Genomic DNA, 15,568 nt, shown 5'->3' with positions numbered 1-15,568 from the left:
ACATGTCTGTTGCCTTTTTTCTCAGATACTTAATCCTTGAGTTTGGTGCATACCTTCCTAATCTTGTTAAACTAAGGAGGGTGGAGAAAAATGTGGACTTCCCAAGACCTGATTCTGTTATTGCAAGTATCTCTATTGTTATTGATCAGGAAATAGCTAAATCAAATCTTCTAAAGTACAGTCTGATTAGGGTGGAATAGTTTTAAAATTCACAAAATGACACTGTATTGATTGCATTAAGCCTTGGGAACACTGCAGGGTCACTTCAGTGAGATACACAAGTACTAAAAAGGAATCAATTTAGAAATCTACACAGAAAAACTAAGTAGAAAAAGATCACAACTTGCCTGAATTGAAACAAGTCCCTTGAGTCCAATACATATTCCTTAGATAGTCATTGTAAATGCGTGATCCCAGAAATGAATGAGAAGGGAAGAGCAGACTAGATTGTGTTTGGAAAACTATACCCTTTTCATGGATCCTAATCCACTCCGTGGCACAAAATGCCATGAAATATAATTTTTAAAAAGATTTAAAAAATTTTAATTTTATTAATTTAATTTTTTCTCATTTTTCATTTAATTAACTAATTTAGAATATTTTTCCATGGTTAAATGATTCATGTTCTTTCCCTTCCCTCCCCCTCCCCCCCCAGGGTTTTATATGTATCATTGTTCAAAACCTATTTCCATATTCTTAATATTTGTATTAGGGTGATCATTTAAAGTCAAAATCCCCAATCATATCCCCATCAAAACATGTGATCAGTCATATCTTTTTCTTCTGTGTTTATACTTCCACAGTTCTTTCTCTGGATGTGGATAGTGTTCTTTCTCATAAGTCCCTCAATATTGTCCTGGATCATTGCATTGCTATTAGTAGAAGTCCATTACGTTCAATTGTGCCACAGTGTATCCCTCTCTGTGTACAATGTTCTCCTGGTTTTGCTCCTCTCACTCTGCATCAATTCTTGGAGATTGTTCTAGTTCATATGGAATTCCTCCAGTTCATTATTCCTTTCAGCACAATAGTATTCCATCACCAATAGATACCACATTTTGTTAAGCCATTCCCCAACTAATGGACACCCCCTCATTTTCCAATTTTTTGCCACCACAAAGAGCGCAGCCATTATAAAAATATAATTCCTAATGATGGTATATGACTGTGAATGCCATCTTCTCTGGAGAATCAAAATTGAAGATTACCTAAAGGGCAATGGAGAAGTTCACAGTGGGTATAGTAAGTAGGCTGCACCATATTATCAATAATGACTTACATGTTAGGATTGGTGTAAAAGATATTATCATTAAGGAGGAGGGTTGTTCATGTAGTGAGAATGAAGAATAAGGTATGGAGAGGCTAATCCTGTTATTCATGAGATATTAACATAGCCATAGAAAGGACTCTAGTATGTAGGGTTGATCTTTGATAAAGTATTGAAGAAATTGATTAGAATTGTTCTGAATGAGAAGGCATGAATGGCTTGATGATCTACATGGCTAGAGTGCCCGCATCAGGGAGAAGACAGGTTCATGAATAAGTCTCAGTGATGTAAACTTGCAAACCCCCCAAAATCATAGAGTTCGAAGTGACCTTGAAAATAATCTTCTTGTGGGCGAGGAAACTGACATCCTAAGAGGTTGTGGTTGCTCCAGTTTGTAGCAGAAGTAGGACTACTGCCTTTGACTGTCAGTTTAGTGTCTTTTCCTTATGATACCTTATCGCTGAAGTCTTGCCTGAGGAAGTCCAAAAAGCCATTCAACAAATGAGTGCAGGCAAGGCACTGGGTAAAGACGGGATCCCAACCGAGGTGTACAAGGCCTTAAATGGAAAGGCGCTCCAGGCATTCCACATAGTGCTGACCAGCATATGGGAAGAGGAAGACATGCCCCAGAACTCAGAGATGCCTCCATCATAGCCCTATACAAGAACAAAGGCTCACGAACAGCCTGTGACAACTACACAGGCATCTCACTACTCTCCACTGCTGGAAAGATCCTCGCCCGTGTTATACTCAACAGACTCCTGTCATCTGTTTCAGAGCAGAACCTGCCTGAATCACAATGTGGCTTCTGACCAGATCGTAGCACCATCGACATGGTTTTCACGGTGAGGCAAAAGCAGGAAAAATGCCTTGAGCAGAACCTGAGTCTCTACATTGTCTTCATAGACCTGACAAAGGCGTTCGACACAGTGAACAGGGATGCATTGTGGGTGATCCTCAGCAAGCTCGGTTGCCCAGCAAAATTCGTCAAGCTGATCCAGCTCTTTCATGTCGACATGACAGGGGAAGTCCTATCTGGTGGAGAGACTTCCGATCGCTTCAACATCTTCAATGGCGTGAAACAAGGCTGTGTCCTCCCTCCGGTACTATTCAGCCTATCCTTCACCCAAGTATTACGACATGCTATGATGGATCTAGACCTGGGCGTCTACATCAAATACCGACTGGATGGCTCAGTATTCGACCTTCGCCGCCTGACTACAAAAACAAAGACAACAGAGAGACTCATCCTGGAAGCTCTCTTTGCAGATGACTGTGCTCTCATGGCCCACCAAGAAAATCATCTCCAAACCATTGTGGACAGGTTCTCTACTGCAACAAAACTGTTTGGCCTGACTATCAGCCTCAGCAAAACAGAGGTGCTGTTCCAACCTGCCCCAGGGAGGCCAACGAACCAGCCGTGCATTACAATCGATGGCACGCAGCTTTCTAACGTCAACACTTTCAAGTACCTGGGCAGCACCATCGCCAACAACGGGTCCCTAGACCATGAGATCAATGCCAGAATCCAAAAGACCAGCCAGGCACTCGGGCGGCTGCGCTGCAAAGTCCTCCAACACAGAGGTGTAAGCACTGCGACGAAGCTCAAAGTGTATAACGCAGTGGTCCTCAGCTCGCTCCTGTACGGTTGTGAGACATGGACACTGTACCGGAAGCACATGAAACAGCTGGAGCAATTCCACCAACGCTCCCTCTGGTCAATCATGAGGATCCGATGGCAGGACCGAATCACCAAATAGGAAGTCCTCGACAGAGCCAACTCCACCAGCATGGAAGTCATGGTCCTCAAAACCCAGCTACGATGGTCTGGACACGTCGTCCGCATGGACCCACAGCGAATACCAAGACAGGTATTCTATGGCGAACTGTCAGCTGGACTCAGGAAACAAGGCCGACCAAAGAAAAGATTCAAGGATCAGCTAAAGTCCAACTTGAAGTGGGCTGGCATTACACCAAAGCAACTAGAACTCGCTGCCTCTGACAGAAGCAGCTGGCGAACCCACATTCACCATGCCGCCGCCACCTTTGAAGATGAGCGACGCCGATGTCTTGCCGCTGCGCATGAACGCCGACACCAGGCCACAACCGCACCTCCCGTAACGACTGGCGTCCCAGGCCCCATGTGCCACAAACTGTGCCTCAGCCTTTGGACTTCAAAGCCACATGAGGGTACATCAATAGATGATAATGCACAAAGACAATCGTCATTCTCGGCTTCCGAGAGACTACCACTATGAAGTCTTGCTTACTCATATACTCTCCTCTACTATTTCTTGAAAATTGAAGTTTTTGTGGTCTTATATATATTTTTCAGAAGTCTGACACAATTTCCTTATCTAGTGTTTCATTGCAACGATAACTAGCTTTATCTGAGGGGATTTTCAGATACTGATATGATCCCTTCCCCACCCAAAATGTTTTTTTTCTGTTTTCACCTGATAGAGAATACTGTTTTTCACATATTTACAGCCATCCTAAATAACTGAAAGCAGAGAATTAGCTGTATCCATTTATTTCTTGCAGAATATATTTCAGAGGTGGTTATACCATTTAATAAGGTAGCTTCAGTGAACAACAGGATCATAATAACTAGTGCTATGAATTTCAGTCAAATGTGAATTGCCATAACCTTGCAGAGTCTAGGAGCCCAAAGAAATTAGACCTTGCTCCATTATTATAATTATTCTCTGTATAAGAAATGAAATTAGATTTTATAATAAATATATAAATAAATGCAATAAAATGGGATAATATAAAATAGGAAAAAGCTATATCACAATATTTCAAGTAATACCTGCTATTGTCAGTTTGTAGTTACATAGCTTGTCAAGTTAGTAAGAATTTATGGGGGTCAGCTGGGTAGCTCAGTGGATTGAGAGCCAGGCCTAGAGACAGGAGGTTCTAGGTTCAAATCTGACCTCAGACACTTCCCAGCTGTGTGACCCTGGGCAAGTCACTTGACCCCCATTGCCTAGCCCTTACCACTCTTCTGCCTTGGAGCCAATACACAGTATTGACTCCAAGACAGAAGGTATGGGTTTAAAAAAAAAAAGAATTTATGAAGCACCTACTATGTGTCAGGATTAGATATTAGGACTGTGGGCTTGAAAAAAAACTATATATATATATGTCTTTGTGTATTTGAATGTATTATATATACATATAAATAATATATATGTAAAACTATAATCATATGTGATCCAATAATTCAGCACATTAATGAAACCTAGTATTTTTCAGACAATTTTAATTGAATTAAGAAAGAATAAATTAACAAATGAATATTATTCTTTCAAGTTCATCTGGGATGATAATTTTTAAAAATTCTGATGTCAATTGATAATGGCTCCATTTGCCCAGATCCCATCTATTTAAAAAAATAAAATGTTTGAGATTTTGGCCAAGGTCCCTGTTCTGCCTACCTGTAATTTCAAAGAAATTATTAAAGAAGTAATGCAAATTAGATGAGCTAGCTTTTAAAAATGATTTTCTACTAGTTCTTCAGTTCTAAAAACTGGAAGGTTCCTCAGCAATTATCTTGTTTGATCTGTATACCAAAGGAATGCATACTCCCTGAGGAGTAGTAAGCCAGTCTCTACTTGAAGACTTCCAAAGAGGAGGAGCATACCACATCATCAGGCAGCCCATTCCACTTTTGGACAATTCTAATTGTCATTAAATTTGTCCTGATTTGAACTAAATTTACCTTTTTGCAATTTATACATATTCTCCTAATTCTGACTTGGGCAAAATGGAATGTCTATTCCCTTCTCCACATGACAGATAATCATATTATGTCTCCCTCCTATTTCCCAAGTCTTATCTCTAAGCTAAAAGCATGCCCAGTACTTTAGGTCCATCCTTATATAATATGGACTTGAAGCCCTTTACAATTCTATTTGCCTTTCTCTGGACACTCTCCAGCTTATCAACATCCTTCTTAAATCATGGTACCAAAAACTGAACACAGTACTCCAGATGTAATCTGACAAGAGTAGAGTACTATAGGACTGCCACTTCCATATTTCTGAAAGCTGTGATTTTTTTTATCGTAACCCAAGATTTCGTTAGTTTTTTTGCCTGCCATGTCACATTGAGGACTCATATTGGCTTGAAGTCCACTAAAACTCCAAGGTCTTTTTCAGAGCAATTTCCATTTATCTATGCCTTTCAAATCTTAGTGATAGATGTGAACAAAAAGAATTTTGCTACTCTTTTATGACTCTATTGCCTGTCCAATTCTAGGAATTGCTGTAGGTATCAAAAGACTGTTTGCTACTTTCTTTCTAGGCCACAGATGCTAATCATTGCTGAGCTCTGCCCTCATTTGCATTGAAGGATATGGATTTATATTTCCACCAATCAGATTCACCGACTTCTTGTTTCCCTCACTCCCTGCCTCCAGTATATTAACCACGTTCATGCATCATGTCACTGCCATGTGTTCATTATTCACCTTTCTTAAAATCACTAGTTTATAAAACATCCCATTGGATTAGATAAAAAGATACAGAAGCATTATTTTCATAGGACAGACTGTATATCCTCTTCATTCCCTAGTCCAGATCCTCTGAAGGTAGAAACCCAGATTTTTGAGCGCTGAAGCAAATGTCTCCAACTCCAGCTGCCATTTTCTACACTAAGGCCTGAGTCATGGAATAGTAAGGATTAGTATCTGCTTATAACTGCCATTGCTATCTATAGAACTGGAGATAGATGTCTGTGGCTAACTAATGGCTCTAGAAACTGGGAGTTCTTCTCCTGGGTGCAGCTGCAGTGGTCAGTGTAGAGAACACCCTAAGACACCCCAGAGCCTTGTTAGGTCTCATTTTCCTCACCTCAGTCTTCTCCCTGTATCTCTGTACTGTTTTTTTGTTCATTCATTTTTCAGTTGTATCTAACTCTTCATGACCCCATTGGGATTTTCTTGGCAAAGATACTATAGTGGTTTGCCATTTCCTTCTTTAATCTCTATTCCTTTACTCTGGGACAAAATCCTCAGTAGGGAATTAGCCATTATCTGTTATCAGAGATTTTGCAAAAGCAAAAAGTATAAAGGCAGTAAGTGAACTACTATCAATTTAAATAAACAATTTTTTCTCCCCACAGTTTCCTTGAAAAATCTTCACACCAGTGATATCTCTTACACAAACAGAACTTTTGAATCTCAAAATAGATAATGCTACACCCATAGTATAACCTTTGGGTTCTGTTTTCATTAACAAATCGGTATAGAACATCCAATTAATAAGCACTCTGAGGGATAGAAATATACAAAACAATCCCTATTCTCAAGGAGCATGGTGTCTTGTTGGGAAAACATGATTACCACAAATGAACAATTAGGAAAAAAATGACTGATTATAATTAAGGGTTAAATGGTGTGATTTGGTCTAAAAGTACAAAAGCATTTCCAGGAAGGGAAAGTTTGCTCTGGGTTGGAAAAGATAACTATGACAGAGATTGGGTTATTTGTGTTGGGCAGGATGGATGCTGCTGAATGCTGAGTATACCAGGGTGAAGCTTTCTTGACCCGAAAGTATATTCAAAATTGTGGTAAGTTAATATTAATTTTTACCCCTTTTTGACCTTCAAAACAATCTTTTGAATTTAAAGCAAAAAAAAAAAATTAATCTTAAAACTGAAGCTGCCAACTGCTTTCTCCCCTACTTGCTAAGGCAGGATGGAGAAAAGTTCTTTGTTTATCTGTAAATATGTCTCTGGGTGGCTAAATAATTAAATAAGGTAGGTAGAACCATATGGAGTAAAGTGTGCATGTGCTATGTAGTCATTCTAAATGCTACTCATGTCTTGACTGAGTCCTCCAATTAGAGAGGCTCAAGAAAGGGACATAATGAAGAGCATAAATTGATGGAGGATACAGGAAGTCAGTATCTTTTCCTGGAACTGTGTACTTAAGAGGGTTCATGGTCTCGCTTCAACTGACAAGTCTACTTATAAAGGAGGTATCTGAAAGAGCTAGCTGGCCTCATGTGACTTGTGCATCTCTCTTTTTTGCTATTTAGAAAAGAATTTTAAAAATAAGATAGTCTCCAGAGAATTTTATTGTAACAAAATGAATGGAAAGTAACATAATAATAGTATATAATAATAAAATAATCATAATGGAAATTAGGGGGACAGGTGACATTTTCATTAGAATATAGATTTTAACCTATTTCTAAACACCGCGTGTAGATAACTTTGTCTCTAACTACATTTGTAAGTGCAAATCTTGTCACTTCAGTACTCATTTCCCATTAATTTTCTGAAAATCAAGAATATCTTTCCTTTCAACAAGTTCTCAAAGTGATCTTTATCAAATGAATACTTATAAGTTTGATAATAATAAAAAGCAGTTGTCATAATAATAGTATTTATGTTGCACTTTAACATATATATATATATATATATATGTAGTAGTCTTTGTGCTGATGTACCCTCATGTGGCTTTGGAGTCCAGAGACTGAGGCGCAGAGTTTGTGGCACATGGGGCCTGGGACGCCAGTTGTTATGGGAGGTGCGGTTGTGGCCTGGTGTCGGCGTTCACGCGCAGCGGCAAGATGTCGACGTCACTCATCTTCAAAGGTGGTGGCGGCATGGTTAATGTGGGTTCTCCAGCTGCTTCTGTCAGAGGCAGCGAGTTCTGGTTGCTTTGGTGTAATGCCAGCCCACTTCAAGTTGGACTTTAGCTGATCCTTGAATCTTCTCTTTGGTCGGCCTTGTTTCCTGAGTCCAGCTGACAGTTCACCGTAGAATACCTGTCTTGGTATTCGCTGTGGGTCCATGCGGATGACGTGTCCAGACCATCGTAGCTGGGTTCGGAGGACCATGACTTCGATGCTGGTGGAGTTGGCTCTGTCAAGGACTTCCTGGTTGGTGATTCGGTCCTGCCATCGGATCCTCATGATTGACCGGAGGGAGCATTGGTGGAATTGCTCCAGCTGCTTCATGTGCTTCCAGTACAGTGTCCATGTCTCAAACCGTACAGGAGCGAGCTGAGGACCACTGTGTTGTACACTTTGAGCTTCGTCGCAGTGCTTACACCTCTGTGTTGGAGGACTTTGGAGCGCAGCCGCCCGAGTGCCTGGCTGGCCTTTTGGATCCTGGCATTAATCTCGTGGTCTAGGGACCCGTCGTTGGCGATGGTGCTTCCCAGGTACTTGAAGGTGTTGACGTTAGAAAGCTGCATGCCGTCAATTGTAATGCACAGCTGGTTCGTTGGCCTCCTTGGTGAGGGTTGGAACAGCACCTCTGTTTTGCTGAGGCTGATAGTCAGGCCAAACAGTTTTGTTGCAGTGGAGAACCTGTCCACAATGGTTTGGAGATGATTTTCTTGGTGGGCACAAGTCATCTTTCTTGAGAGCACAGTCATCTGCAAAGAGAGCTTCCAGGAGGAGTCTCTCTGTTGCCTTTGTTTTTGCAGTCAGGCGGCGAAGGTCAAATAGTGAGCCATCCAGTCGGTATTTGATGTAGACGCCCAGGTCTAGATCCATCACAGCATGTCGTAATACTTGGGTGAAAAATAGGTTGAATAGTACCGGAGTGAGGACACAGCCTTGTTTCATGCCATTGGAGATGTTGAAGCGATCAGAAGTCTCTCCACCAGATAGGACTTCCCCTGTCATGTCGACATGAAAGAGCTGGATCCGTTTGACAAATTTTGCTGGGCAACCGAGCTTGCTGAGGATCACCCACAATGCATCCCTGTTCACTGTGTCGAATGCCTTTGTCAGGTCTATGAAGACAATGTAGAGACTCAGGTTCTGCTCAAGGCATTTTTTCTGCATTTGCCTCACCGTGAAGACCATGTCGATGGTGCTGTGATCTGGTCAGAAGCCACATTGTGATTCAGGCAGGTTCTGCTCTGAAACAGATGACAAGAGTCTGTTGAGTATAACACGGGCGAGGATCTTTCCGGCAGTGAAGAGTAGTGAGATGCCTCTGTAGTTGTCACAGGCTGCTCGTGAGCCTTTGTTCTTGTATAGGGCTATGATGGAGGCATCTCTGAGTTCTGGGGGCATGTCTTCCTCTTCCCATATGAGGGTCAGTACTATGTGGAATGCCTGGAGCGCCTTTCAATTTAAGGCCTTGTACACCTCGGTTGGGATCCCATCTTTACCGGGTGCCTTGCCTGCACTCATTTGTTTAATGGCTTTTTGGACTTCTTCTATTGAAGGAGGGGCATCAAGTTGTTCAATGGAGTGGTTTTGGGGGATCTGGTCAAGGGCGCTTTGGTTGACTGAAGAGGGTCGGTTGAGAAGCTAACTGAAGTATTCTTTCCACCTGTTGCTGATGCCTTTTTTATCTTTTATGAGAGTGTCACCGTCAGAGGATAGCAAGGGAGTGGTGGTGGGTTTTGATGGCCCATAGACAGTCTTGAGGGCACTGAAAAATTGTTTGTAGTTTTTCATATCAGCAAAGTGCTGGATTTCTTCTGCCTTTTTTTCCCACCATCGGTCTTGCATCTTCCTGATCTCACGCTGCGCCGTGGCTAGGAGAGACTTGAATCTATCCTTTTTAGAAGCAGAGTTTGGGTTATTTTGCCACTCCATAAAGGCTTTGTTCTTCTTGCTCAATAGGTCTTCAATAGCAATGTTGTTCTCGTTGAACCAGGCCTGGTGGTTGCGTTGTTTGGGGCCTAGGACTGCCTTTGATGTTTCCTTCACTGTGTCTCTGAACTGGTTCCATTTCTCGGTTGAGCTTCCAGTGAGTGGTCCCTTGGCAGACAGATTGTTGTCCAGGCAGGACTGGAATGTTTGCAAATAAGATGGATCTTTAACATATACAAAGCACTTTACATATCTCATTTGATCTTCACAACAACCATGGGAGATAGGTGCTATTAATATCACCTTTTTACAGATGAAGAAAGTGAGGTTGAAAGCAGTGGTTAAGCGACTTATCTAGGACTACACAACCAATAAGTATATGAGGCCAGATTTAAACTCAAGACTTCAGGATCCCTAGCCCACCACTCAGTCCATTGCACCCACTGCACTACAATGGAGTGGAGTTTTAGAAGTCTCTTATTAGCAGAATCTTAATTTAGTCTGTAGGAAGCTCCTGTTACAGCTTCCGCTTGAAGATTTTAGGATTGTCCATGAAAAATCTTTTAATCTTAGGGCCCCAAAGCTTTGCAGAACCTGCTTAGGCTGTAGCTACATCTAGCAAATTTTGTCACTCTAGAATTGACTCTAACCACATAGATGCAACAATTCTTTTACTTAGTAAGATAGTTCTCAAACTGTGTTTTTCCTACGTAGACCACTCAGAGCTCTCTCAGCTATTTTAAACTTTCTAGGAAAATGGGTAAACAACACATGAACTACTAGCTAGAAGTAGACATAAATCATGCTAAATTCCTCTTGATGATGTTCTTGAATGTTTTAGATATGTTTTTGTTTACTTGTACTTTTAGCTACACCAGTAACTTCTTGGTCCTATTTGTGATGCCATATTTTTAGCTGGTGCTGTGATAACAAGCAAGTACTGCACAAAAATCAATATGGAACGAGAAATGAGGGTGGTGATGTGCAATCTGATTTCAAGGTTTAATAAGTTATGCAGTGTGTAATAGGTGTACATATTGCATTAGCAAATAATTGTGGTTATTTTGCAGAATGAAATAAAAATATTAATTTTTCTTTCATCTTATATGTTTTTTCCAGAGAGCTTCTAAATTGCTAGGACATAGTTCCTTAATAAACAGAACTGTTGGGTATTTCTTTTGCTTTAGGAACACCATGGAAAAATCACCAAGACATTAAAGGCACCCTAAACCAAAAGATTTTGGGGAACCTCAGACTTAATAGATAGGTAACAGGAAGGTGTCGGAAGCTTTGAGAATGACTTGCCCAGTATTGCTGCTTAGTAATAAGTTCTGGAATTAGAATTTAAACTCAGGTCTTCCTGATTTGAAGTCCAGCCCTCTTTCTACTATTAAACATGCTGCTACTGGCCAATATGGCAGCAAAGGAAAGTGATAAATGTTGAGGGGAATGTGCAAAATTGGGACACTAATACACTGTTGGTGGAGTTGTGAAGTGGTCTAACCCAGGGGTCCCCAAACTTTTACACAGGGGGCCAGTTCACTGTCCCTCAGTCTGTTGGAGAGCTAGACTATAAAAATCTAACCCTAATCTTAACTGGGCAGCAGTATACACAGTGCGGAATCCCCTCCCCCAGATCTCTGCTCACCATGCTTTTGTCTTCCATTGTGCAGCCACATAATCCTTTGTGAGGCACCTCCTTCTAAGGCACCACACAAAGAATTATGTCACCTGAAGTAGTACTATATGTGAGCGACGCAGTGCTTTGTGGCACTACCACATACAGTGCTACTCTCACTGACCACCAAAGAAAGAGGTGCCCCTTCCAGAAGTGTGGTAGGGCTGGATACATGGCCTCAGGGGGCCGCATGTGGCCTGCAGGCCATAGTTTGGGGACCCCTGGTCTAACCATTCTGGAGGGCAATTTGGAACTATGCACAAAGGGCTTTAAAAGAATGCCTACCCTTTAACCCAACCATACCAATGTTGGGTTTGTACCCAAAGAGATAATAAGGAAACAGACTTGTAGAAAAATATTTATAGCTGAGCTCTTTGTGATGGCAAAAAAATTAGAAAATGAGGGAATGTCCATAGATTGGGGAATGGATGAACAAATTGTGGTATCTGATGGTGATGGAATACTATTGTGCTGAAAGGAATGATGAACTGGAGGAATTCCATATGAACTGGAACAATCTCCAGGAAGTGATGCAGAGCAAAAGGAGCAGAACCAAGAGAACATTGTACACAGAGACTGATACACTGTGGTACAATTGAATGTAATGGACTTTTCTACTAGCAGCAATGCAATGATCCAGGACAATCCAGAGGAACTTGTGAGAAAGATCACTATCCACATCCAGAGAAAGAACTGTGGGAACAGAAACTCAGAAGAAAAACATAAGATTGATTAGGTGGTTTGATAGAGATATGATTGGGGATTTTGACTTTAAAAGATCACTCTATTACAAATATGAATAACATGGCAATAGGTCTTGAACAATGATACATGTATAACCTAGTAGAACTGCTTTTCAGATTTAGGAGTGGGGGGAGGAAGAGTAGTGTGGAGGTAGGGGGTATCATGAGTCATGAAACCATGGAAATATGTTCTAAATTAAAATAAAAAATTTAAACACATGCTGCTTTGCAAAGGGTGTGTGTGTGTGTGTGTGTGTGTGTGTGTGTGTGTGTGTGTGTGTGTGTGTAGACTGAAGAAATAATGTTGATAAATTGGAATTGTGAGGAAGATGATATGATAGGATGACTTCCCTTCTTTAGGTCAATATGGAAGGTTTGTGGAGACACACTATATATATATATATATATATATATATATATATATATATATATATGCCATTTATTTATGTTTAATAAGATGAAAATAAGGATTAATATCAAGGAAACCTTTAAACTAACCTGGAACTGTCTCCATCCCCCTGCTAAGTCCACCTCACAGTGGAGTCTTCTGTTCTTCCAGCTACACTAAACCTACACTGATACTAAAAACCCAAAATGGATTGCAGTAAGGAAATTAGAATATTGATTAAGATATTGATTAAAATAAGATATTTGATAAAGAGATCTATGAGGGTACAAGCAAGGTGGAGAGCAGTGAGTGAGACTTGGAAGAAAGTAAACAGAAAAAGTTCTGTCAGTTGGTGAGGTCCTCTCAATGGGTCATTGGCAGACTGGGTCTCTCATTGACTGAGTCACTCACTCAGTTGGCTTCGATTGGTGAACTTCTCTGTCTCTGGCTGTTGTCAGAGACAGACATCTGAGACTTTACTCTTGGCTGGTGAAAGGGAAGAGGGAACTCTGAAACCCAGCTGAAGAGTGTTTCTACTTTGCTGATCAAGAGAAGTCATATCTAAGAAGCTGGTAGATCTACTTTTCTGGAAACCAGTTTTGGAGTAGGACAAAGAATGAAGCTGATGGTCTGGATTCTGGGTCATACCAAAGCTACCAGATTGTCAGTTAGCAGCTGCCATCTTGGCTGATTGAATTTATATGTACTTGGATAATAACTTTATCAAATTAAGTTAATTGAATAAGGATTTTAGGTAGATTTATAGTCAGATAGCGTTTTAGGTTTTTAGTAAGTATCAGTGTAGGTTTAGTGTAGCTGTAAAAACAGAAGACTCCACCGTGAGGTGGTCTTAGCAAGGGAGTGGAGACAGTTCCCAGTTAGTGTAAAGGTTTCCTTGTTATTTATCCTTATTTTCATTTTATTAAACATAAATAAATGGCTTTTTTCATATATATAGTGTGCTTCCAAGAACCTTCCATATTGACCTAAGGAAGGGTAGCCATCCTATCCCATCCTCTTCCTCACAACTCCAATTTGTCAACATTATTTTCTCACCCAGACCTGGGACTTAAGGAATCCCATAGAAAGCTGCCAACGCCCAAGTAGAAAACCTGAGATTCATTTTGCAGCATTATCAGATTTTTTTAATTTTACTTACCTAAGGTTGGCAAAGCAGCCTTCAGGGAAATGGATGAACTACTTCCTTTTAGCAGATTTATTTAATAAGTAAGATATCGTTATTGCATATTTAAAATTATGGTGTCATGGAATTTTTTAATCTAGAAGGGATTACTACATCCAATCTCTTTTCTTCCTTTGACATAGAGGAAACTGTAGCCTGGAGGAAATGAAATGATTTGACTCAATTCACACATACATATAGAGATTAAAGAGTGGCAGAGCAGGAACTAGAACACAGCTCTCCTGCCACTTATCATTATCCCAGGCTGACTCCTCCTCCATTTAATGCCAGAAGTGAGTCAAATCCCTAATAATAACTGACCAATATTTGTTATTCATCTATTTTGCTAAGACTGAGACGTCACTTCAGGAACCTGCTGAAAGCAAATAATTTTACCTTTATTGTCTAGTGATCAGCTGAAAGGAAATCTTTCATTGACCAGTACAGTGTGATCTCTCTATGGTAAAATCCATTTCAAGTCACATTTTTAAACAATATTGATTGTAAATAACACTGCATTGAAAGCAAGCAGTAGCTTATCTTATGCTTCAAAGGCAGAGAAACTTTATGATGTCTATTACATAGCCTCCATCTTTTAAAAATTAGTGTTTTCAACACTTCCTATTTTCTAAATATTTTCTATGTAAATAATTTTTTAAAAATCTATTTTAGAAGCCAAGCTGAAACAGTGTTACATTTTCACAAGAGACACTATTGTCATTATTATTGTAATCTTCTACAGGATATGCTAGAGAAGTGGTTTAAAAATGCTATTTTTAACTCTTAATTATCCACAGAACATTTAGACTTTGTGAGGGTTAGAGAAGGAAAGAAAAACTGTAAAAGGTAGACTAACCTCGAGAAACAAATACATGACTAATATAAAGCTTTCATTATGTCTTTATTACTGAACACCCAAATTCAGTCATGTGTCAATTTTATTTCTATGCTAGAGGAGCTTAGCTTGAAAATAAACTATTATAAACTGTAATTAATGGATCTCTGTCACAGCTGAACAACTTTGAAAGAGGTCAGGTGGCAAAGAGGAAGCGCTTAAACCAAAACAAAACCCAGCTTTGGCAGCAGGGAGATTGAAAATATTGCAAGCTGGATGATCTTCCCTTGGATAACTGAATGCTATTATCTTTAGGAAAAAGTAAGAAGATCAACTTGGGTCTGGATCCATGTTATGACCATGCTTTGTTAAATCTCTTTTTTTTAAGTGGCCAGTCTTTTTCTAACATGGCAGGTCTTCAAAATAACAAGTTTTTTGGCTGAACTTTTCTTTGCCTTTCTTTTTTTTTTCTTCTTGAAGTAGGTTTACTTTCCAGAGTAGGTCGAAATATTCAAAATTTTTGCTTCTCAAATACAACTTTTTGGAAATCTGAATTCATTTTATTTGTCATTATCCTAGTTTAATAGGTAGCCCTAGCATATACTTTCACATATAGACACCACATTTAACACATGAGCACTTCTGAAAAGCTACCTTTGGTTCAAGGAACTGTTAGTCTGGGACAATCTAAAACCATAGCTTTTGAGCCAACACAAATGTATTTACTTTTACTACTCAGTTAAAGTATACAATTAGTTTGAACCAGAGGCATTTACTAAAATAGCATAATTTTTAAAAAGGAGCAATAAGAACTTTGCCCCCCATAAACCTGGGGCACATTTTTCTACAAGGAAATATGCCATCAATGGGAAGGCTATACATAAATGTGTAGAGAACATTC

The 15,568-nt window shown here is 40.0% G+C and overlaps 1 protein-coding gene across 4 annotated transcripts in view; it reads left to right on the top strand.

Moving 5' to 3' along the window:
- Positions 1-15,568, top strand: part of ACYP2 (acylphosphatase 2) — a 217,501-nt gene that overhangs the window by 132,644 nt on the left and 69,289 nt on the right. The window contains exon 5 of one of the 4 annotated variants that reach the window (XM_056814018.1): positions 6,774-6,844. The exons of the other annotated variants lie outside the window; for them this stretch is intronic. Within the exon in view, the coding sequence (XP_056669996.1) occupies positions 6,774-6,795 (22 nt within the window). The 3' untranslated portion in view covers positions 6,796-6,844. The remainder of the gene's footprint in view (positions 1-6,773; positions 6,845-15,568) is intronic. 4 annotated transcript variants of the gene reach the window in all.

Source organism: Monodelphis domestica, chromosome 1 (assembly GCF_027887165.1).
Source record: "Monodelphis domestica isolate mMonDom1 chromosome 1, mMonDom1.pri, whole genome shotgun sequence".
Taxonomy (NCBI): domain Eukaryota; kingdom Metazoa; phylum Chordata; class Mammalia; order Didelphimorphia; family Didelphidae; genus Monodelphis; species Monodelphis domestica.
Note: the sequence above shows the minus strand (reverse complement) of the source record. Positions and strands in the feature narration are given on the sequence as shown.